This window comes from Pinus tabuliformis, chromosome 1_2, assembly GCF_031772625.1.
Source record: "Pinus tabuliformis cultivar Carrire ecotype Pingquan chromosome 1_2, CPIR1, whole genome shotgun sequence".
In the NCBI taxonomy this organism is placed as follows: Eukaryota; Viridiplantae; Streptophyta; class Pinopsida; order Pinales; family Pinaceae; genus Pinus; species Pinus tabuliformis.
The window spans coordinates 265,004,406-265,030,411 of record NC_142298.1 but is presented as its reverse complement, the minus strand read 5'-3'; the positions used below and the strand labels follow the sequence as shown (position 1 = coordinate 265,030,411).

General features: G+C 40.5%; 1 protein-coding gene across 4 annotated transcripts in view; it reads left to right on the top strand.

Moving 5' to 3' along the window:
* Positions 1–5,360: 5,360 nt before the first annotated feature.
* LOC149205368 (uncharacterized) overlaps positions 5,361–26,006 on the top strand; it is a 260,188-nt gene continuing 239,542 nt past the window's right edge. For 3 of the 4 annotated variants that reach the window (XM_089393457.1, XM_089393455.1, XM_089393454.1), the window contains exon 1: positions 5,362–5,653. In XM_089393457.1, coding sequence (XP_089249583.1) covers positions 5,464–5,653 — 190 coding nt within the window. In that variant the 5' untranslated portion in view covers positions 5,362–5,463. Of the gene's footprint in view, positions 5,654–26,006 lie in introns of all 4 variants that reach the window. The other variant, XM_089393456.1, reaches the window with a different exon arrangement.

Here is a 26,006-nt window from a genome sequence, read left to right as displayed (position 1 = left end):
AGGATCTTTTGCTGGTTCGCCATTCGCAATTGAATAGGAGACCATTGCAACACAGGCCTGTCCATGCGCTCCCATGTCTGCTTTGGCAGGATGTTCGCATCTGATCCTAGATCCAAAATCACTTGATCCATTTCATATTTCCCGAACTACGCGGTCAATATCATCTCTCTTCATGTTCGCGTTGTGTGATTCCCGAGCTTCCGAACTAAACGTAGTTCTCCTGGTGCAATCCCAGCACATCTAGTTATGAGTTCTTACAACCCCTTCACAGCCTTACTATCACACATCAGCTTCATGCATGTCTCTAAGAATGTAGTGAGCATCGATGGGTCCATTTCTGGTTCCAGTCTGTCTTTACTTCCTGAAGTAGAGGCATCCGCAAAGCTCCTCTTAGCTTCCATGAATGTCTCTTTAGCGCGCTCCAGATCAAATTCAGGTTCCTTCGTTGGAGCCTTGCGAACCCAGGTACTTTCTTTGGGCTGCTTGCCCTTGTCATCCCTCGTCGTAATACCGCTTCGGAGCATGATATTTACATTCGGGTCTTCCTTGTGCAGCTCAGACCTCATCATTTGCAAGTTCTGAGTCAGGGGAGGTTGGAGTGCTCCTTTATCGCGCAACCTCGCTATCAGCGTGGGACAATCCTCCGTCTCATGATCAAACTGGGTACAATATAAGCATGATGGTCTCGTTGGATTTGTACAATCGCGAGCATAATGCCCTGGTCCTCCACAATTGTAACATATCAGTTGTCTGCGACCTCTTCTTGGTCCCATTCCACCTCAACCTTGTCGCGCCCTTGAAATCCAATGCGCGCCATCCCTGCATTTTGATCGAGGGCCCGTGTTTCGGTTTGAACTCTATAGGTAGGAGTCCGATCCATCATCAGTTCATAACTTCTACAGGTGCACTCATCGTGGCCTATTGACTTGCAGAAATTACAGAACAACTGCTGGGAATTCTGCGTATACTTCTGTAATAGATGGCAGTTATCTGTAGCATGCTTCCCTCCTATCTGACAAATCGTGCACCATAATGCAGGCGCCGCACTCGGTCCTGCTTGTGCCTCTGGTCTCAATGGAATTGGTCCTCCTCCCGCCAGGTAGTTCGCGAAGACTGGACAATGGTCCTTGTCATGTCCCTGGCCTTTGCACTTTACGCACCATACCTCCTCGCGCGCTTCTGGGCGAGCCGTCCTGTCTTGTTTCAAACTCTGCATCTCAAGGCACAAGTTTTTCAACTGCGCATGGATCTATTGAAATCCCAGGTTAGGATCTTGTATCAGGGTCTCGTGCAGACTCATTGCAATCTCTAAGGCCTCGGCCTAAGTGGTTAGCTTCTGTTGTGACAATGCGTTCCTTAGATGTGGTGTTAGCGATGCTACAAACCATGCGCAGTGTTGTCCATCCATCAAGGTCATATTAGCTTCACGAATTGTACACTCCAATCTCTGATCCGACTCCCAGGGGGTCTCGCCTAGAAGCATCGCGATTTCCTTAAATCCAATGATCAACTGTGTCTCTGATTTTGGCCTGCTAAATTCTTTGTTTAGCGCCGCTTGAATATCCGCGATCCCTACGTTCGGATTTTCATTAGAATGCTTAATATACCAAGTCAGTGCGCGATCCTGCAAAGTGCTGACCAGCGTTGCTTTCTTTATATTGTCATCTGTGACTCCCTGCGCTTCCCATACAACCCTTACCATGAACCAAAACTGGTTCGGATCTTCATTCCCTACTCCTTTGAACACCGACAACTTTATCGCGCTTGCCATATTGAACTGTGGTGGTGGCGGAGGTGGTGTGGGCGAAGACGGGGGTGAAGATGGTGAAACTAGCGGTGGTGTAGGTGGAAGTGGTATGCGCGGAATTCATTGCTTTATCAAACTGATCGCACTTCTTGGTGAAACCTTCGCGAGCTCTTCCTCACTTTCTCGCGGAGGTGAAATCAAGGGGCTAGTTTCTAGTTCTGCGCTACCTTCGTTTCTGTAGATCCTCCCACTTCGTGTAGCCCCAAACATCAATTTATTCGCATAACCCGCTTTTCACACAATAGCATTTTAATCCAAGTGTTCAAAGATTTAATGTACTTACCTCGCGGTCCTTTGAGGAAGCATTGTTCTGCCTCGCTATAGCTGACTGAAGTATCTACTGCGAACTCGGTGATAAATCCTCCTATAATTCAATTGAGCCAGTGATCCACAGCGCGCGCGATCTTATCTTCCGATGCTTCCAGTTTGCGCACCAATTCTAGAGTCCACACAATAGGTTTGTCGAGCTTGCACCTTCCTTGACTGTTTGCTAGCTTCACGATCCACTTGTACAACTCAGAGGGGAAGGATGCAAAGAAAATTTCATGGATTTCCATATATAAGTAGCAATCTAACCACTCTTCCTTTGATAATTGCGGATTCCTGTTTTCCTGTGTCGCGAACTCGTGAATCTTTCTGTCCAACCACTCTTCAATTCCTTTCTTTGTCGGATTCTAGTGATACGACATCAGACATCTCTATGCAGATCCTGGTCCCGAAAACAGAACCATTTGTTGGCTTAATGGGGCCTGACCCAAGTTCAGAGTTAAGTTAGCCAAACAAATCCTGGTACTACTGGCCCTTTCGGCAACAGTTTGCGGAGCGCGGACTGAGGTCTCACCCGAAGTAGTATAGGAGGGTGCTAGAAACAGGTTTCTGCACCTTGGAGATGTCTGAGGAGTTCAGATGGTCCGTAGTTTGACCCTACACGCACTTTCCCGTACCTCACAACTTGATATACTGCCTTCGCGTAGCCCTCTCCAGGGGCTGAATGCCGCGCCCTACGTTATTACCCAAGACCTTACTGGTATTCCAATGTTAGTTAATTATCTTGGCCTACTTACGTGCTTTAAGTTATACTTAACAACATAAATAATTCATACAGGTGTGCACAGTAAATAAACAGTATATTTGCAAATCATAACAAACATGCATTAACCCAAGAACAGATACACAGAATTATGACAAAACTTCTCTTTATTAATTCCTTCGTTGGTTATAGACTCGACTCGCCCTGCGCACTTAGTTGCGGACTACTAGGCCTTTGCACACTCAGCTGCAAAGCCTTCTCCTACTCTATGACCCAGAGACACACTTCAACTTGTGACTCAATCACTTAGACTTGTTCCTCCTTCCCCCTCATTCTCTACTTAGAGCCTCGCTCTATTTATACAATCCCATGGTCTGCGGACCATGGGTAGGTCTATCCAGCTGACATTACAAAACTAGGGCGGACAACCCTGTGACTCTATCATACTTTAATGCCCCACGCCTGTAATTCCTGGAGCTTTACAACAAGATTCGGTCAAAACTTGGGCTTTGAGCCCCAAAACATGCCTTGGGGGGATTCCATGCCCAACAGATCATGATGTTTCTTCGATAGTAATCATGGGGGAATCCCTTATCATTATTCAACACCTTCGTATAGACTCTCTTCCAAAGAACGACCACCTATCCCTTCTCCTTTGTAGAACAAAAAACATCCTCAAATATTTCTCACAAAAGGCTTATTCCCACATCTTATAAAACCAAAACAAAGAAGTAGACTCTTAGGCTAATCAAGCTTGTCGTCTAGAAGCAGGTTAGTGTGAAGTCAATGGTCTGCTAGGGTGGAAAGTTATTCCATGAAAACGTTAAACATTATTATAAGCTCCTGCCTCCTCATCTGGATAGTTGGAATAAAGCACCACGATTATCGTTCTAAGAAGAAGTGTAAATAGCCCCCTTCAACTCCCTCGATGCCTCCCTCCTTCATAAACAAATTTGTGTCTCACATATGGCGACAGGATCTCGTCACAATGTTTGAGGTGGCAACTTATGGGGAGGAAGGCCATGCACCTATTTACTCAGCGTGTGTAGTCAAACGAGTTCGAACTACCTTGCATTTCCTCCTCCTCCTTCACACCAATCTTGAGGGATAATGTCTGTGTAGAATTTATGTATCCCATGACATATTTGCTTCCTGGAGTGTGGGGATTAGTAGGACTTCGAGCTGCATTCATGGTGGGTGAAATCATGTTAAGGAAGTAAGCGCTGATTTGAGAAGGTGCCATTGAGCGTCAAGGTAACCTATATTGGTGGGTTTATCACTCCTTTATTTCCTTTGAGGCTCAAAGCTCTTCTAAGCTAGGGGGCCTCCTACTCGGTGGTTGGAAGGTTTTTTGGCTCAACTTTGTTTAGACGCACAAGGATATAATTATCTTGTCCTCTTCTGGCTTTGTTCCCTCCTCCAATTCCGCAAGTTGATGGAATAATTTCCCTTCAGGCACATCACAGGTGACTCACATTTCATTGGATGTCCAATTAGAAGTTTTGATTGTAGGTGTTGTTGTTTCCACTTTTGAGCCTGGGGCCTCTTTGCCATCCCGTGTGTTTAAAGAAACCTTCCCAATGGCCAGAGGTGGTCATATGAAAAGGAATTCTCTACCGGTTCTGTTCTTAGCTCCCCTGAAATTGCAAGCTCACCATAGGTATTTCTTCATTAGTGCCTTCATCTCTGTTATAAATTGTCGTCTAAGTATGACTAGCCCCTCTCTCGCTATCTGTGGGTCTCTTTTCTGGTGTCGTACCCACAAGCCTTCTAGTGCGAGGTGCCTCCCCTACCCAATCCTCTCCTCCCCTACCAATCGTGTTTGGCTCTTTGCAACTCTGGGCTCTTGCTTCTTATGGAGACAAAGACTTCCCTTGCTCTTCCTTTGGTTACTCTAGCCATTGTAACCTTTTCCCTCACCCTCGTGTCGACAATCATAATGAGATTAATGAGCTTCGACAACAACTTTGCCAATAGTCCGCTAATATCCTCTTCTTGATCGAAGAATTGCAAAATCTCTAGACCAAGGTGAATCAACATGAAGATGAGCTTGATGGGATTCATTGTCAACTTGTAGACTTGCAATGTTAGAGAAATGCTGATGAAAACCGAAGCACAACCAACAACGCTCTTGGTGGGCCTTCAGATAAGATGTCAATTGATCCTCCTCTTGAACTATATTTGCATACTGCAAAAGTATTTTGCTACATGGTCAGTGTTGTAGAGCTTACAACTATAACAATTATTGCATTATATATGATCGTGGTAGCAGGTTAAATGTACTAATCCCCTCATGATCTCTTTAAACAATCTTGCATCTTGAAACCAAATTTAAAAATTTCCGAAATATTTTACTACTACCGAGTGCAGACTTAATACCATAATTACTAATTTTTCCCAAAATAAAAAAAATTCAACTCGGTGAATTTTATTTCCTATAAACTTTAAGACTATATTTAGTCCAACTTCTAAATAACTAAATTAAAAAAATAAAATTATATCTCACAAAATAAAGTATAGGTTCTCCCCTTAACAACTTAGTGCAATGCATGAATTGGATTAAAAATCACCGTTGCGCGAAACATCTAGTTAGCTAGCGTATACTACATCGATATTGACCTTGCCTATGGCAATGGGTTTGGGCATGTATTCTCTCTGTACCACAGTGGCATATCATCTTTTAGCCAGAAGCAGATGCACCACTAGCATGCGGGTACGCAGGCCATTGCCTATTCTACCTCTACATCACCATCACTTGGCTATACTCACACACACAACTTCACTGTTGACAGGAGCAGCTCCGAAAAATGCAGCAGGTAAGAATTATTATTGTGTCCTAAACATAAATCTCAGAGATTATTTCATAATGCAAATATTGTATGACATAAGAATCTAGGTGAAGTGTCTGTGGCTTGTGACTTTCATTTTCAGAACATACTGTGTTTCCTTACATTACATAAGTGCGGTCACGAAATGTAGTGTCAAGTCCCAGTTCTGGGAAAACAAATCAATGGTTTGGTTAATGAAGTAATGCCCGCCATTGAAAATAGCATATCTGAGTGACTCCGAGTTGATCAATTGTCCTAAGCCAATCAAGTGAATTCATCCTAAACTCAATTATGTATCTGAGTGACTCTGTTTTGAATTCCGTACGGATTGTTCTGCTCCATGCTCATTCCTTTCATTGTTACTGTCAGCAAAAATGTGTGTGAATTTGTTTTTTCAGAATATGCTTCCTTGGACTATGAGTGCTGTCCAGGCGGAAAGCCCTTGTTTCTCAGGCTAGGAACTTTTTCCATCACCACATCTGGCCAGTTTGTGCAGCCACGATGGCCCACGAGGGGCTAACATATAGCGAGGGGAATTGGACCCAGGTGGGCGGAATATTACCATCCCCTCTTTACCATCCTGCTCATATCTGCTTATTCAAACTTGTTAATCCAGTTCTTCCATCAGATATATGCTCATCCAGCCTTACATCATCCACAAGTTCTATTAGTTAACTCTATGATGGGATATTAGTTCCTATGCCTTACACCTTGGATGCGATGTTATGGGCACTCGTAGATGATACTTTGTGCATAATATTTTTAGTTGATGTATTACGATTCGTGTCTATATGTCTTGCTTATATGTGGTGTGATGGTTTCTTGACTAGTCATGAAAGTAATAAACTTTGGATATGACCTAATAACACATCATAAGAACAAAGATTTTATGATGTTGTTTCTTGTACTATGGGGGATATAATTTTCTTTAGATAAGTGTTGTCATGACTTAGGCCAAATCGTACTACTGGCATAGTTTTAAAACTTGGCTGGTCTGAACCGAAAACCAGTCAAACCGGCTGGTCAGCACGTGTGACGTGAGGGTGGTCAAACTGGCCCAATGAACCAGCTGGTATTGGTATCAACTGGTCCAGACTCCAAACCAGCCGGTTCCATTGTAAACCGGCCCGATTAGCTAAAATGTAGACAGAAAGTGGTATAGGCCCACAGATTGGGGTTTTGGGTGGTTTCTAAGGAAACCATTGGCAGTTTCCTTGCAATTTTTGGCTTCTTAAACTTAGAAAAACAGGCTTGGCCTCCTATTCGCCTCACACTTCTCATTTCAAGTTTTTGTGAGCATAAAGGAGCTTGGAGAGTTCCGCAACAACAATAAGTTTGGAGGTTCTTTGTCATCTTGGAGCTGGTTTGGAGTTGTCTAGTGGAGTTGGCATCTTTGGGAGGAGGCTTTATAGACTAACTCTGCCTATTTTTTGTTTTCAAATTTATCATAGGTTTTGCATTTTGATTAGCTGCATTTTTTTTCTATTTGCAGGTCTCCTTCCTTTCAAATCTGAAATTTCACCATCCACCATGGCCCCCAAAGCCAAAGATGCTACATGGATTCATTGTGAAGTTATTGAGGGAAAAATGTTGTGCAAATATTGCAAATGCCCAATGCGGGGGGGTGGGGCATCCATGGGCTGAAACAACACTTGGTATAAGAGGCCTAGTAACCCCATGTGATGCACCAAATGGTGTGATAGGGCCTATTAGGACATAATACCTTGAAAAGTTTGAGGAGGCGAAGGTTAGGGAATGTTGGAAAATTAAAGATTAGGGTAGCTTATTATTCCATTTTCCATACATGACATTTATATGTGATATTTAGTTCTTCTTCTCCTTTGTTTATTATGCTTATGTTCATCAACAAATGAATGCCAAAACAATACAAATCACAACCATAAGAGAGAGACACCAGAAATAGGCTCCAAGCCAGGGCAAAACCCCTCTAAAAGGGGAAAACCCACGAGAACTTCTTATAGAATCAAATCAAAGAAGACTTCCAAGACCAAACCCTAGACCTTTGCTTCCACCCATCAATCAGCCTGATTTCCTCCATTAGTTCTCCAAGAACAACGAAATTAGGACTCTTCAAGAGATGAACCGTAGTACCTCCTTAACCTCAGATCTGAGGTAATTCTAGGTACTACACGAAACTATCCTCCTCCGTTGGCCTAGAAAACCTTCTTTCCACCTTTGCTCCTCCTCCTAGCCGTAGACCCAAATTCAAACTTACACGAGTTTCTTGTCTCTTTTCAATGGAGGTCGAAGTGGTGTCTTTATATAGCCTTTACATGTGGTTTTCAAGCCTTCATAAGGCCGACTTTTAACTTGCTAGCCGATTTGATTTATTGTAGCACCTAGACACTTCTAAAATACAAAATAACATTTCTTTCTTTAATACAAGTGCCCAAAAAGGTCTCTTACAATGTGACCATGACTCTTTGACTTTTGTAAAACCTAGGAGCCTACAATGGAGGCTTGGCCTAATGATAAAATGACTTAAGCATGAAACCCATGCTTCACAAATATATTTCTTTTATCATTTTCTTTCTTCTTTTGATAGATACGTAAGAGTTACATCATACATGAGTCAAATGACAATTATGAAGACCGAAACTAGTTACATTCTCCAACACTCCCTCTTAACTAGGGAGGTATTCATAATTTACCAACCGGTACAAGGACAATACTCAATTTGAAAAGTTCTCATAAGAAGAGTTGGATTGATAAGCCATCTTGTAAGCATCAACACTAGGATCAACCAACATTGTCTCTGAGGCCTAGCTAGACATAATGTTGGGAGGCTTTACGTGTGATAGTGCACTACCTCTCAAGGCTCATACCACATCCGGTTGTTCACGAGGTATGTCCTTTTAGGACTATTCTTATCTTGGGTTCCCAACCCTGCATCCTCAAAGAACATCGGTCCTTTTCACCCACTCTTGTCTTGGACACATGTCCTATCCTCAAAGAGTGTCGGTCTATGGGACTTACTACCTATCTTGGATTCCAAATCCTCAAGGAGTATCGATCCCTTTCCTTTCTTGGATGATCAATCCTTAAGGAAACCAAAGATGCTTACTCAATCCTCCAGACACCATTCTTTTCTTATGGCCTTCATAAGACTTACGATTGTTAGTCCTGGTCTAGTGCTTAATTCATAAGGATAAGAACTATCCGCCATCACTCCCTCTCAAACAGGGAGGATATCCTTCTCCTATGCAAGGAAACTCCTTTTACTCGCTCTCAAATCTAGAGGAGGTTCCCGACCACAAGTTTTTCTCCCTTGTCTTTTATTCAGCTATCAGTTCCTCAAAGTTTGCATGGCTTCCTGTTTCCTCCGCATCTCATTATTCCGAGTTGCTCCCTTTCTGGTATTACAGGTCACAAAGCCATCTTCTCATGATAGTTTTCAGATCATCCATCACTTTCATCTTGTCTTTATTCATGAAGGCATTCTGTCAAGCCTTTCCAGACTTCAAGTTCATCAGAGTTTCCTTGAATGATCCTCGAACTTTTGACCTTCAGATTATCTTCTCATGCTGCTACCTATCAATCCCAAGATGATTGCCTCTTGACTTTACAGTTGCCAAGTACCAAATGTTGACTTTTCCTCAACAATCGATTCACTTAGTTGAACTTGCCTCAACTGTCATCCTGTGCACCTGCTACATCCTTTCAGGTACCAAAACAACATGTTAATCAAATAACCAAATAACCAAAAACAGAAATACAAGACTTACATCATGACGACTCTCTCATCATCAATATCCTCATTGTCCATCTCCACATAAGTCTTCCTTCAAATATCATAATGTCCAAGGATCCAACTTGATTACCAAGTTATCATTCTTCTTCTGGAGATTATGCCAGATGTTGATCATTAATATATACACATTCTAGAGAGAAAGTCATAACACTCTTAACCATGCCCGAGTAAGTCAATTCCGTCTACTTTAGACATCATTTCATCAAATGAAAGATTCATTATGCATGTGACCAACCTTTCTTCTAGGATTATATGAATCCTACCCGAAGGTTACTTTTAAATATGCCTCCTTAATCTTTCACACAATCATCTAGCTATATGCATTTTTCAATGGGCTTGCAATTCCTTCATCCCTTTTTATATTGATCTTGTCATAATGCTTATTCCAAGAGTCTTGACTCTTATAGGATCATGATGACCCACCTTAGCAAAATGACCTCTTTTAACATATTGTTAGACAATGTATAGATGAACACTTATGCAAAATGGTTCCCAAGCTTTATATTCTTAAAGGACTAGATGTTTAGGACTAGATGTTTTCAAGCAAAACAAGTAGACTTAAAATATGCTACTATCACATGCTTCTATTTATGATGCCATACTCACAATGATGTATACTTACTCCTTCAATGACCTTGATAGCATTGGTCTTCTCAGGGTCCTTTCAGTTCCCTCCTTTCATCATGGTTATCATTACCAAGCATAAGGACTACCTTGCTTATCCATCCTTCTTATTTTGCTTCTTTCATTATGTACTTCCAACATTTCCTGACAAGTACAACCAAGCAAAATACAAATACAAGAGCATGATGACAATTTAGTCAACCTAGGGTTTCCATAGTCTCCTTAGAGGATACATTCCTAGGGTTCTTAGACACAAACCCTAAATACCTTGAATTTTTCATTGAAAGGTCAACTCTAGGGTTTTTGATGTCACTTCCTAGGAGTTGTCCAATTCATTCCTCACAATGGTTTACTATGACCTAGATACTTCTTACAAACCCTAGATGACAAAGTTAGAGTTTCTATGAGAGAACAAACTAGATTAGGGTTAGGGCTTCTTGCTATGGTTTTCTATCCCATCTAGGGTTTCCAATTCCTAGATACCAAATCCTTTTGAAAATTCACAAACCCTAGATCTTATGCAACAAAACCCCAATGCATATAGACCCTTTATTCATTAAACAATCATACATACCTTGTAGTACATACCTTTGTCTTCTATGATTACTTGGACGTTGTTGCAGGACCTTTTACAAGATCTTGATATCAAGAGTTCTCAAGACTACCTTCAAGATCCTCGCCAAATTTGCTGCTCCTTGAGGATGCTAATATAGTCCTTGACTCCTTCCAATTCATCCTTATCCTTCTTCTAGATTCTACTGTTTTCAAGAGTGAAAAACTCCAAGGATGTCGAAGCCAATGTTTGCCTTCAAAGGTACAATTGCTCTTTTCGTTGAAGTCATGACCTTCCTAAGAACAACTCCAAAACAAGATGCTCACCATAAGGTGATTATCTGTTACTTATTGCTTCAGATCTTGGTTTCAACGCCAATATATGCTTCTCCAACCTTGCTCCCTATGGCACAAACACTAATATTTCTTGAGACAAATGTCTTTTCATTCAGTGGACTTATATCCTTTTCATATTGACTGCTTCCTGGAGTAGATATCTCAAACTAGGGCTTTACACCTTATTGAATAAACTTTTAGAACAGGCGTAAAAGCCTTCCACAGAAGTCGGCCTAGTTTCCTCCACCAGGTGATGAGTATTTCTACCACAGAGATCTGAAAGATATTTTGTTGTCTTTGTTTGTGCCATCAATCTGCAATTTGAGGTCTAGAATCCTCTTTAAGGTGACTTCCTTTTCCGGAGTAGACTAGTTGTAGCTTTACTCACTGGTTAGAGCATCCAATTTTTGTTACAAATTTCCACAACTACTACAACAACTCTCCAAAATGCTGCGGCCTTCCTCCTTTAGCCTCTTATCCTATACACTGTTTCGATAGGTACCTACAACACTTTGTTTAGGCTTTTTTAGCCCTCCAATCAACCACTTCAGATGTGCGGCCTAAACTCCACAGGTTTGTGATCTTTGAGATTATTTCAGACCTTAAACTTTTATGCCCAGAACTTTGATTTCTAGCACAAGGAACTCGACCTTGTCTAGGCTAGTGATCTAGCCTTTCAGATCTCCAAAATAAGGCTTCTCTGCTCCTCTAAGAATTTCGGTTCAGGTCTGCGACCTAGTTGCATAGATGTAGACTTATGAATGTGCCCAGAAACATGTTCTTTTTGTAGCTTGGATTTCTTTGTAGGAGCTTGGCCTTTAAGACTAGAATAAACAGTCCCTTTGCCATTCAAATTGTGATCTTCGAGCTGCCTTGATTCATTGTCCTTAGCTCTGATACCATCTTGGAAAATTAAAGATTAGGGCAACTTATTATTCCATTTTTCCATACATCACATTTATCTGTGATATTTAGTTCTTCTTCTTTGTGTATTATGCATATGTTCATCATCAAATAAATGCCAAAACAATACAGATCACAACCATAAGAGAGAGACACCAAAAATAGGCTCCAAGCCAAGGGAACCGGAAAACCCCTCCAAAAGGAGAAAACCCACGAAAACTTCTTCTTGTAGAATCAAACCAAAGGAGACTTCCAAGACCAAACCTTAGACCTTTGCTTCCACCCATCAATCAACCAAATTTCCTCCACTAATTCTCCAAGGACAACGAAATTAAGACTCTTCAAGAGATGAACTATAGTACCTCCTTAACCTCATATTTGAGGTAACCCTAGGTACTACACAGAACTATCCTCGTTCATTGGCCTAGAAAACCTTCTTTCCACCTTTGCTCCTCCTCCCAGCCTCAGACCCAAACTTAGACTTATACGAGTTTCTTGCCTCTTTTCAATGGAGGTCTTTATATAGCCTTTACATGTGGCTTTCAAGCCCTCATAAAGGCCGACTTTTAACTTGCTGGCTGACTTGATTTATTGGAGCATCTAGACACTTCTAAAATACGAAATATCATTTCTTGCTTCAATACAAGTGCCCAAAAGGGTCTCTTACGATGTGACCACGACTCTTTGACTTATGTAAGCCCTAGGAGCCTACAATGGAGGCTTGACCTAATGATAAAATGAGTTAAGCATGAAACCCATGCTTCACAAATAAATTTACTTTATCATTTTCTTTCTTCTTTTGATAGATACATAAGAGTTACATCATACATGAGTCAAATGACAATTATGAAGACCGAAACTAGATACATTCTCCAATAGGGAAAAGGATATACAAGCATAAATTACAAGCAGAAGTTTGATGAGTGATCATGTTGATCAGTGATTTGTAGCAAGCCAATGGCCTAGTACCTTCATTTGTAGCATTGTTTTTGGACATTAGAGGCCATTTAGAGGCTCACTGATTATGTATTTTGTTGATGATATGTATTGCACTAAGTGCCATTTTGATATATGCACCCTTACATGGTGTACAAACGAACAAACTTCTCCTATTTTGTCTCTAATGGCTTGGAATCATGGTTTGAAATCTTAAAATTATTTTTATTTATTTTTTCCCCATTAAAAATAATTATTTTTATGGATTTTTTCCAATTTTAGTTCGAACCTCGGCTTGATAGGTGGCCTGGTTCAAAACCCGGTTCCTATTTTTAAAACTATGGTTTTACTTGCATTTGACCCTAAATGAGTGAAGAGATATGTCCCAAAAATTCCAACGACCCCCTTGGATGCTCAACATCTCACTCTAATGGTTGGATGAGGCTTAACTTGGTCCATAGTACCACCCATTTATTTGAGGAAGACCTCCATTTGGTTGATGAAGGAACCTTTTAGCTTTCCAACAACTAGAAATTTGTCCTTTTGCTAATTTTTGGTCCACAAGGCCTCCAACATTCCACTTTGACGCTCCAACTACGAGTCAATGAGCTCAAACGACTAGTAGAAGTGGTTATAATGGCTAATACAACTCAACTTGGTGCTCCTTTGCTTGGTTCTCCAACGTCTTGATGAATTTTGCACTTTTGCCACCTGGGTTTGCTAATATTTTCCTTGATTTCACCTGGGTCTAGCCCCATTTGTCCAAATAATGCCCTATGTTGCCACATCATCGTTGTCTATGCCACATCATCATGCCCAATTGGTAGATCTCTAATGCGCTAAGGAACATGGGAAAACTAAGACATGGGTCTTGTTCCTCTTTTTCTGTAGACCAAATTCGACATAATGCATGTTGAAAACTGACAAGTCCCGCCCTTGTTTTACTAGTTGGAAGCCCCACACACCATTTGACCAACTTTTACCACCTGTAACTGCATCATGCCTTCAATGTTTGGAAAAATTTCAACATGGCATGGTATCTTCTCATCAAGCTGAGCATTTTGGGATGGGGTTGACTTTTTGACTTCTGCAACCACTTGCATTGGGGAATGTGAACGCCTCAAGAAACATGAAACTATTGATTTTATGAGATTGCCATGTTGAGAATTGTTTGAGGAATACTGCACCAAGGTCAAGGCCACATATAGACTCTATGGTTCATAATCATGCGGCAAGACATAGGTGCACCCTAACATGGGTTGGATTGACCCATACATTGGTGATCACTCGTACATAAGCAAGGCTTTTCTAAGACCATGAGTCCCCCCAATATCCATCTAGAATCCCCTAGTCCTATACAGGACAAAGAGACCAAGGACACAACCCAAGAGGACAAGTCATGGCTGGCCATCACAAGGTCTAAGACACCTAATACACTAACTCACATTGTTGTTACAAAGCTTTTGACATATGACCTTGGGTTTACAATGGTGATAAATGTAGGTGAAAATTTTTATGTACCTTGCTGACATAAGGGGTGACATGGCCAAAGTGTGATAAGATGGGGGCCCATGCTAGGGCATAAGAAAGTGTGCTTTCAAATAGGTATGACAACCTTTACAACATGAGCAATACTTTTACACAGAAAGGAAGACTACAACACTTTTACATCCAAACTTGTCATGTTTTTGTTTAGTCCACAACTTTTGATCATAAAGGGAGATTTTTATTGGTGACTTACTACATGTTCTTTATGTGTGGAGCCCTTATTTTCTTAGGTTTTGACTCTTTTTTAATATTGATTTTACTAGGGTTTGAGTGATAGGCTTTGAATTATCTTCTACCCTATTCATTTTCTCTTCTTACTATCCCTTGGACTCCATTAAAAGGCATTGGTTTACTGGATTTTATGCTCTTAGTTTTTCATCGACAACGAACTTTTACATCAAACATTGAATAACATGCATTCCGGGTATATTCAAGTAGGCATCTAGGTCATTTTCATTCTGTTTTACATAAATTACTGAAAGATTAGCTTCTTTTAATTTCATTTGGTTGCATAAACAGAGAAAAACTTTATGTTCTTGGTTCTGTGCATAAACATTCATAAAAATTATAAAAAATATTCATTAAGCAGCCATAAATTTTCCGCTGTAATTTTTTTTTGGCACTTACATAAGTGTGTTTTGTCATATAAATGCATTGGGTTGCATGCCCAGCACCATATTAATTTTCTGTATTAGTTACTATGCCATTTTCTGCATCTAAACAGAGTTTACAGCCGTTTGATTGCTTATTGGCATATTTTTCATAGAATAATTATATTAAATTTAGTCCTTTCAATTGTCGATAGATATTGCATTATTTTCGATGCATTTTTACAGTCTTTAAATCGTTTACTCACTGTTTTTTCAGTTTCGTGCACAAACTTGTTTAGGGCAGTGAGCTATATGATTGATTGGAGGGTTATTGACTGTTTATTGCATCATAATTTGATTCCCAAAATTATTTAGGGACAACCCCTATTGTTAGCAAGCACTAACCTGAAGTGTAATATCTGGTGACAGCGTAGTATTTCTAGTTACCTTGGAACTGGACCTTTTCACGTGATAACAATGCCCAAGTACATGTGTGCTACACAAGAAATATACAAGTACACATAGAAGAAAGAAATGCCAAGCACAAGAGAATACTAAATGTTAAAAACATAGGCACCCTTTGGCATAAAAGTTAAAACACTTTGTAAGAGAGATCCAAAATTTTAATTTTCCACTCTTCTATGCTGTTACAATCTTTAGCCCAATTCTATTCTTCAATTAGCAATCTTTCAAAACAATTTAATCTTCTAATGATCAATAGCAATTGTAGATAGAATAGTAAATGCAATGAACAGTAGAAGACAATCAAGAGCAATAACAAGAGACACCAAATTTGGTCAAAGACCAGGGAAAAATCCCACAAGGGGGAAAACCCTTTCAAATTCTTCTTCTTATTAGATTGTCATAAAATGTTCAGCAAAGAGAATACAATGATCCAATTCACCAATCAAGAGTCAAAGGTCAACAACTTTGACTTTCCAACAACCAATATCCAAAAATCCAAGAGATGAGCCCAAAAGTCAAATCTGGTCAAAGTCAACAGCAGTCGAAGATGCCCTAACCAGTCACAAGTCAATGGTCAATAGTCCTCTAGAAGGCTTGGTCAAACTTCCAGTCTATGCGGCCTTCCAAGCTGGTCAAAGATCAGTCAAAACAATCCCAAAATCCACGGTCAAACTCGGTCAACGGAGAGAGAAAGTATGTGGTCAAAGTCTGCAGTCAAACCTATGGTCAACTCCAGTCAAACTGCCTAGAAAACTTTGATCTTTGTGCCAAAGAATTCGGCCTCCAAAAACAGTCCAAAATGCCAAGTCAAACTATGCCCAATCTAAAAAAGTCAACGCTGGTCAAAGTGCTGGTCAAAGACAGATTTTTGGCCCAATCAAAATCTCCTCTCTCCTCCTCGCACGTGTGAAAGAGACCTGCAATTTTTTAGATGTATGAACCTCCAAGAGAAGAAGAAATGAATGTGTGAGATGTGTGTCCAAATGAGGTGCTAATGCTCTGTATTTATAGGTGTTTGAGGAGACCCAATTTGTCTTTAAAGCCAACCTGTACTTTTGTGCACTTGTGGGTTTTCACATCAAAAAATATATTTTTCCTTGACCAAATTAAATTCTTCCAAGGGCTAGGAGGAGCCTTTTTTGATGAGGAAGGATATCCAAATGAGGGTATTTGTCCTTGAGCTGCCAAATTAACACAAAATATCCCAAGAGGAGATGATACAAATGAGAGTTTGAGTTGTGTATTTATGCACAACTCAAGTGAGGTGTCTCTGCAATAAGTGAGCAAACCCTTTGAAGGGGGCGTTATGGGCACATAGGACAAAGCGTGCACACTCCAATAGGTTATCAATGTGAATTTTTTTTATTTTTATTTTTATTTATTTTTTATTTTTTTTAACAAGATCGGTTAGATGATATATTACCAAAAAAGGGTGTAGAGCAAGCTCCTATTACATTCAGCTATATTGTGATAGTAGACTAAGCAATGAGACGAGAGCGCAGTCCCTTCTCCTGTGCTTAATTTCCAAACTTCATAGATTCTTTTAACTATTCTAGGATACTGCTGGATGTATTGACCTACTAAGAAAACAAATTTACATAACATAAATTCTCATTGGGTTTATGGCTTGTTGACTGAGTATTCTTGGGCTGCTTCAGTCATGTTGTTGTTGTTGACTGAGTTTTCTCCTTCACTGTTCATAGTGTTGCTCTTGTAGTATTCTACTGCTTCCTCCAGATGCTTGCACTTGGTTTTCAAATCCTTTATCTCATGTTGTTGCGCTGCCATATTTTGCTTCTGAAAGCTATACTCCATTCTCATTTCACTTCTTAGATCTTTGAGAGACTGCTGCAGCCAATGTATCATGACCTTGTTTCCTTTGCATGCTGGGCATGAGTCGTTCCTGGTTGCCTTCTTAATGGGGTTAAACTCCATCTGACTGTTGTTTCCCCTTGCTTTGCTGTAGTTGCCTGCGCTCCCTTGATCCTTCGTTGCTCTGATTTGATGGCCTCTGTTTTGAACTTTTTGTGCAGCTGTGGATATTGCCGCTGAGGTAGATAATATGAAAGAGGGCCTGTGATTATGGAGAGGGGAAGGTAAAATGCAGCGGATATTGAAACTCTGCGATGAGAGCTGGATGAGGGAAGGCAAAGGCTGATCAAAGAGGAGCAAGGAGCGGATGAGCCACGAAATTATGGGCAGAGGCTTGTCAAACAAAAACAGAGGGCTGGGAGATAAAAAGGCTGCTAGTTGATGTGCGATTGCAGGTGGACGAGGTACAGAGGGCGGAGTTAAGCAGGTTAGAGGGAGGAATGGTAGCTGAGCGCGCCATATAGACCACGTGGAAGCCTGCGTGAGGAAGGGGATATGAATTGCGCAGAGAGCAGCTGCTCTTGCTGACCAAAGAGTGACTGAGCTTCGAGAGTGCTGGGCTGGAAGCGCTATGGAGAGTCGAGGGCCAGTCACTGGCCTCAGGCAAATAATAACTTCACAGCAGATTGCAATTCGCTCTCCTATCCGCTCTCTTTTAGAACTGTGATGCTTATGCGCTGCAGGCTTGCCTCCAAACTTATAGTTGAAACGATCCCCCCATGCGTTGAACTTGAGAGCTGTCACTTGCGTGCTTTTTCCTTCTCTGGCTCGATTTTCTTCTGAGCTGTGCTTTGCTTGCTCATGAACCTTGTGACTTAGATTGCATTTTCTGACAATGATCATTTGCATATCCTTTTTTCCTTGCTTTTTCCTCTGCCTATCCATGATTTTCTGAGATTTCTTTGGGCTGTGTGTTTTTTGATTTTCTGTGTTTTTTTATTTTTTATTTTATTTTATTTTCTCCATGATTTATCTTGCTTTGTCCCTTTTTCCCAGTACTTTAATCTTTTCAAATTCATTTTGATCTTATGGCACAGAGTGATGGTATTCTTCATTGTTCTCCCGGACTCTTCCTTCATTCATCTCCACTGCTTGATTTGCATGGAGATCCGCCTGCTGATTGTGAAGCCTCAGTATATGTTTGAAAGTTACACTACCAGAGTCTTCTAAATTCCTTCTTATTCTTTTGATAATTCTACTCATAAACTCGTTGCTTGGACTTTTGGTTCGGATCATTGCCTCAATTATGATGGCTGAATCTCCTAGGATTACTGGATTTTGGATTCCTCTTTTTTTAATTATTTTTGTCCCCATGAACAAGCTATAAGCTTCGGCCTTATTATTTGAAATTTGTCCCAATCCCCATTCATATGTGACAATTTTTTTCCCACTTGGATAAAAAATTATCCCACCTGCTCCTGCCTTTCCAGGATTATTCTTGGAGGCTCCATCAAATTGCAAACAATATCTATTTTGTAGTCTTTTCCAACTTTCAATTTCTTCTTCAGTCATTCTCAGTTTCCAGTTTTTCCCTGAGCTTTCTTTTCTCTGTCCCTTTTTACCATTGTTGTCTATTATGGCTTTGCTGAGCCATTCTCTTTCTTCTTGTTGAAGGATACTATAATCCGTTGGAGCAGTTCCTTTTTCATTGAATATTTCTGAAGTTAATCCCCATGTTTTTGATAATGTTTTTCCAATTCTAGGATTTTGGTTTTTAAAGATGCACTTGTTCCGAGTCAGCCAAATTTGCCAGCATAGGACTGTTGGAATGCATTTCCAGATTCTTATAATTGTGACTTTCTTCTTTGTTGCATATGGGTAGGCTTTCTCTAGAATTTTGAGAAATTTCGGCAATGGTTTACCATAGTCTATATTTACTTCCAGCGGGCTCAAGAGCTGCTCCTAGCATTCTCTTGAGAATTTACAGTCTTGAAATAAGTGTTGAATGGTTTCTTCTGCCTGCTGGCATAATGGGCATCTTGATGGCCCTTGGAATCCTCTTTTTTTAAGGTTTTTGCCAGTCAGGATCTTTCCTTTTAATAGCGTCCAAATGAAATTTTTTATCTTAGGCAAACTTTCAGATTTCCATGCTATTTTCCATGGTTCCCAATCTTGCTGATTGGTTTGATCTTGGAGAATTTTATATCCAGTTTTGACTGTATATTGCCCATTACTTGGGTCCCAAAGGTAATTGTCTTCCTCATCACGATGAATTGGTGTTGCCCCCTTTAGATGCTGCTTGATTTTGTTCCATTGTCCTTCCATGTTTGCTGGGATTGCTGGCCTTTTCCATTCCTTCCATTCCTTCTGATTCCACAGGGAGATTGAATGTAAGGTATTAAAGCCTTTCCCTCTCATCCACTCTTGAATGCCATCCATTTCCGGGTGATCCTGTAATGGGTCTTTTCCCATGATTCTGTCTTCCCAAATCGATATTTTTTGTCCATTCCCTGGAGTTTTGGAAATGTGACTTCTCATTATTGGAATGACTCTTTTGACTAGCTTCCATACTTGGGTGCTTTGTCTTATTGGGATGTTTCCATTCAGCAGTTTCTCCTTGGAACCATTCAGATATTTATTTATGAGGGCTTTTTTCCACCAGCTCTCGTTACCTGTTATGAGTCTCCAAACAATTTTCATTCCCAGGGTTGCATTCATGAGCCCAGGCAACCGAATGGACAAGCCTCCTTGTTCATATGGTAGCACTACTTGTTCCCACCTCACCAAACTGAACTTTTTTTTTCCTGCTTCCCACCCTGCCAGAGAAAACTTCTTAGAATTAATTCCATCTGCTTGTGGGCACTTGCTGGTGCCATGATTAGAGCATATTGATATATTGGTAATGCAGCAAGGAGAGCCTTAATTAATATCACCCTTCCAGCCATATTTAACCACATCATTCCCCAATTCTTTATCCTGTCTTGCATTTTCCCAATTTGTTTTGTCCATATTTCTGCCTTCATGCTCTCTTTTGATATTGGTAATCCCAGATAGAGGAAGTGATTCCAATTTTCCTGTGCTGGGATTTCCATGATTTGGGAAATTCTTTGCATAGTTCTCGGTGGAATGTTCCACCCATAGATCCTGCATTTTGTATTATTCAAAAGTCCACCTGACACCTGTAGAAATGCATCCATTATTTTTTTGAATCTTCTTGCTATTATTGTTGATGCTCCTCCCATCAACAATGTATCATCTGCAAACAAGGAATGATTTATGGTTTTTATTCCTTTTGCTATTCTCAGTCCTGTGATAGTTCTTTCTTTCCTCTGAGTTTCCAATGCTCTACTAAGAGTTTCTGCCATTATTATATAGAGAAATGGTGATAGAGGGCAGCCTTGCCTGAGGCCTCTTGTGCTTTGAAAAAATTCACTGGGTCTTCCATTGATGAGGGGGGCGATCCAGGGAGTGGATATGCATTCTTGTATCACTTCTATTATTTCTTTTGAGAAGCCCAGTTTCTGAAGTACAACCATTAGATATGGGTGGTTGGTTCTATCGAAAGTGTTTGCCATATCTATTTTGATTATCATACCTTTTTCTTGCTTTAAGATACTGGAGTGGACAACTTCCTGAACTATTATGACATTGTCAATGATTTGTCTGTTTGGGACAAACCCTCCTTGGTTTTCTGAGATAATTAAGTGCAGCACTTTCTTTATTCTATTTGCCACTATTTTTGTTATTATCTTGTAGGAGGAATTGCACAGAGAAATGGGCCGGAACCTATTGAAGGTGGAGGGGTTTGCTTCCTTTGGAACCAAAGCAAGATAGGAAGATCTTGTGTGGCTTCCCATTTTTTTTTTAAAACATTCTTTGCCATTCTTAAGAAATCCTTTCTGATTGTATGCCAATGATTTCTGTAGAAGGCTATTGTGAATCCGTTTGGCCTGGGCGCTTTGTCCGGATGCAGGCTCCAAATGGCCTCCACAATTTCTTCTTCTGTGAGGTCCTTGCACATGTCTTTGTTTTGTTCTTTTTTGATTTTCTTCTTTGTATGCTGCAAAATTTCTTCATATTCCGCTGTTTCCTCCGTTGCTGACAATAAGTTTTTGAAGTGCTTGTGGGTTGCTTTTTTTTATTTCTTCTGCTCCTTTGATTTCTTGATTTTCCACTTGTATTTTTTCTATTTGGTTTCTAGCTCTTCTGATTTTCATACTGTTGTGAAAAAAAGACGTATTCTTGTCCCCTGCCTTGAGCCAGAGGCTTCTAGATTTCAGTGTTGCCTCTTCCTCCTCTTTCCTGTTTTCCCTATATATCTCCCAAAATATTTCTTTCTCTTTTAGGTAGTCTTGCTTGCTTTCTTCTTTACATTCTTTTTCAGCCTGCATGCTGTCCATTTTCTGTTGTAGCTCTTTTTTTTTTTTTTTTCAAATTTCATTTAACCTTGCCCATTCCTTTAGCTTGGTTCTTACATTTTTTAATTTTGTCTCCCATATGTACTGTGGTGAGCCTGATATTCTTGGTGCCCATGCTGCTTTAACTAATTCGCTGATTTCTGTGCTGCTGTCCCAGATTGAGCTGTACCTGAATGGGAGTGGGCCTTGGTTTTCCATTTTGCCCATTGCTATTACAATTGGCTTATGATCAGAAGTGGGCCTTGGTTTTCCATTTTGCCCATTGCTATTACAATCGGCTTATGATCAGAAGCTGTGGTGTGAATGATTTTGGATTTGATAGAGCTGTACATTGCTGCTATGTTTTCTTGGATCAGAATTCTGTCCAATCTTTCTTTTATGTTACTTTTACCCACTCTCTTGTTATTCCAGGTATATTTTCCATTATTTGGAGGAATATCCAAAAGGCTATACTGTTCCATTATTTCTTCTAAAGAGTTCCTGGATGGATCCGCTTGATAGTTTCCTCCAAACTTTTCCTCTATGCTTCTAACCAGATTTAAATCTCCTCCTAAAATTATTTTTCCAGCTTGTGTTTCTTGTAATACTTCCTTAATTGTTGCCCAACACTGTTCTTTCTCCTTATAGTGGTTGGGGGCATATATATTTATCACCTTGTATTTCTCTTTTGTGTTGATCCTCCTAAGATCCGTTAAAATCCAGTGCTGCCCTGTTTTTTCCCCATTAATTCCCACCTTCCTTTTTTCCAGATTGTGCATATGCCTCCTGATGCTCTAGTTGCCTGGATTGCTTCCCCTTCATATTGCTTGAACTTTTTTTTAAGATTTTCCAATTCTTGGTTGTTTACTTTTGTCTCCTGGATCATAAGGATATCTGGGTTCTCTTTTGTCAAAATGTCTCTTGTTGCATTTTCCTTAAAAGGTGTGCCCATTCCTCTGCAGTTCCAAGAGACTATTATCATTATTTACTTGTTGGGTGGTGCATGGCTCCTTTCCCCTTATGCTGGCTTTTCTCCATATTTCCTGTACTTTTCCCTAGATAAGTATCCATGGGTTGTTGTGTTCCTAGGGCCATTTCTTTTGCTGCTGCTTCATCCCTTATTTCTTTATTTGTCTTTCTTCCAACTTTTTTTTGGTTTTCTGCATTTGGGAATGCTTCTTTAGCTTGTTTTCTGGTTAATATCCTGTCTACTGAGGGAGGGGGAGAGAGGTGAATTGAATCTCTGGGGGAGAGGGGGGACCGCTGGGGGATTGGGGAGCGCGGGGTTCTAGATCTAGATCTAGATCTAGATTTGGCTCCAGGGGATGGGGGATCTGATGGGAGCAGTGGATCAAAGGGGTTATGGCTAGCTAAGTTTACTTTTGGCGAGAGGGAGTGAGCTTCAGCAGATTGTGTGGGCTGAGAGGAGTGCTGGACTGGTTGTTTGTTGGCTATCTTCTTTCGTTTGACCTGTTCCCATTTATTTTCCGGATCCTCAATCTTTTCACTTTCATTTTCTTTATTTTTTGTACATCTATTTGCAAAATGACTGTATTCATGACATACCTTGCATTTGAAGGGGATTTGCTCATAGTCCAGTTGTTGTATGTGCATCCACTGATCCACTTTATTTTGATAGCTTCTGGGAGACCTTTACCTAGATCCACTTCCACACAGATTCGGGCGCATGCATGCATGTTTTCTTTAGGCTCACATCTATCTATGTATTTCCCGACTGCGTTTCCTATAGCTTTAACTGAATCATCTCCCCAACAGTGGAGGGGAAGATGCGGCAATCTTACCCATACTGGAACAACATTTGGGACATCCATTTCTGGATCAAAGTCCGGTGTCCATCTGTTCAGATACAGTCCCCTTGTATCCATAAAATATGGACCGTTCCTGAATATCAGATCGCGGTCCTCTTTGGTTTCGAAGTGGAAGGTGTAGTAACCTCTACCACAGAATCTGATTGAGATCTTCCCAGATATTGATGCAACCTAGTTTCTTTCTACCCACTTTTGCACAGTCTTGGGTGATGGCCACAACCCAGTAAACTGCCCTACTAATCCTCGTTCTGCCAGGGAGAGTGCTGCTTTTCTTGGGAGTGCTGGAGGGAGAGATATTTCTGGTATTTCTTCCATTCTTTTAACAAACTTTGAAACTGATGGTCTGTTCTTTGTTGGACCCATTGCAGAGATGAGGGAAGCAAAAGCTTTTTCTGTTACTTCTGATTCTTGCTGGTGATCTGTGTGATGATGATCTTCATCTTCCGTTGGATCCATATTGCTCAAACCTCAGCAACAGAAGGCCACTGAGGGCCAATACGATCTGGGGCAGTAGCTGCCTGCCGAATGTTGCAGCTGCGATCTCGCCTTCCTCTTCTTGCTGTTCTGACCTCAGCAGCAAGGGCCACTGAGGCGCAACGAATGTTGCTTTGCGCTAGGAGCTGCAGTAGCAGCTAGGGCTGCGCGCGATCCTCAGCTGCTCTCCGTGCCATCGCATAAGGATGTGTTTTATCAATGTGAAATATTAATACTGTTGCAGTTCACATGTTATTATTCTCCTATCAATTGATTATTTGTCTTCTGCGATTTCTTTGCGCCAAACACTGAATGAAACTCTACTACATCTTCACAGAAAATAAATAAACCACAGTAACTGAGAAAAATATTGCACACACACAAATAATGAACACCAATATTTTTAGATAAATGTCCCTGGAAAAACCCTAGTGTGGAGAAAACTAGTTCTGCAGATGAGTATTTTTATTATTCTTCAGCAAAATTCTGTGATTGAAAAATTACAACTAGTTGCCGTAAATTAACAAACCTTCGGAAAATTATTTCTGTCAATTCTGCAAGTCGATTTGACATAAAATCAATCTCCTACAAACTCTTGAAATCGCTATGAAGAATTTCCTCCAATGATCCCGTCTTCAATCATTGCTAATCTTGATCTGCTGGTGCCCTCACGCTATCACCGCGCCCTTGCTATCACTGCAAATCCATGTCTCTGATCTATCTTATGTGTTCTCCAAGTGCCCATCTATTTCCTCTTATAATCTTTCGTTGAGCAATCAATGACCATGATCTAATCTCAATCAATGGCTAAGATCATCTTGACCCCATCAAATGACTTTTCTAGAAGTCACTAGAGGAAAATCGATTTACCTCAATTAATCTCGATTAATTAAGCCATTTCCCTAAGTTAGACTTAAGGAAAATTAGTAAACTGACTAATTAATTCTAATTAAGGTAATTTCCTTATAAACTTTTTCTGGGCATTGGAGAAAATTAATCCATTGTGTTCCTTAGCCTCATAGACACAATCTGAGACTAGAACACCTGTCCGAGATACATAATTAATATTCCCCTTAGCAAGGAAGGTGTTTTGCATAACATTCATCTCGTCTCTAGAGAAAATGAATCTCGCCTTCCCCATTGCCTTTGCTAGTATATCTGCTAACTCCTCATTTGTGGGTATATACTGTAGCTGAACAATCCTGCCTTGCACACAATCTCTAATGAAGTGGTATCTGATGTCTATATGCTTGGACCTGTCGTGAAACACCTGATTCTCTGACAACCTAATGAAATTTCTAAATTCAGGCTTCTGTGATCCATAATGAATTAAGAAAAGTCTTTCGATAGAAATCACATAAGAGAAATTTTTGGCCGACGTGTTTCGAACCAACCAGTGTGGTTCATCATCAGGACCAGATGAAGAGGCAGACCATGGTAAAGGCTTAAATAGAGAGCAATGTAGGGACCATAATTTCAAGTAACGACTATATTTGAACAATAATATTTAAATTATGATGTTAATTATTAATATATTAAAAACAAATATTATTAAGTAACGACTATATTAAACGACTATATTAAACTCTGATTGTCGCAGTGTATCATTGTCATCTCAACCCTTTGACCAATTAAGGCTACTAGCAACTTTTGAAGCCGTATAGCCTCGCACGTAGCCATGCTCGTTGCTATGTACTTTGCCTCTGTAGAACTCAGTGCCACGGATCTCTGCTTCTTGTTGTACCAAGAAACAACTCCTAATCCAATGCTGAAGCAACACCTTGAAGTGCTTTTTCGATCCACTGTGTTACCTACCCAATCTGCATCAATATATCTAACCAACCTGACACCATCACCTCGAGCATACCCGATCCCATACTCAATAGTGCCGTACAAATATCTCAACACCTGTTTAGTTGTTGTGCAATCATGCTCTTTGGTTCCACCATGAACTGACTGAGAGAGTTTACTACATAGGATATCTGGCCTGGTGTTGACCAAATACATGAGAGAGCCTACCAACTGCCTGTACAAGGTGGGTCTACATCTTTTTCCTTGGATGGGTTTGTCTTCCTCCAATTTGTGATCATGGGTGTAGACATG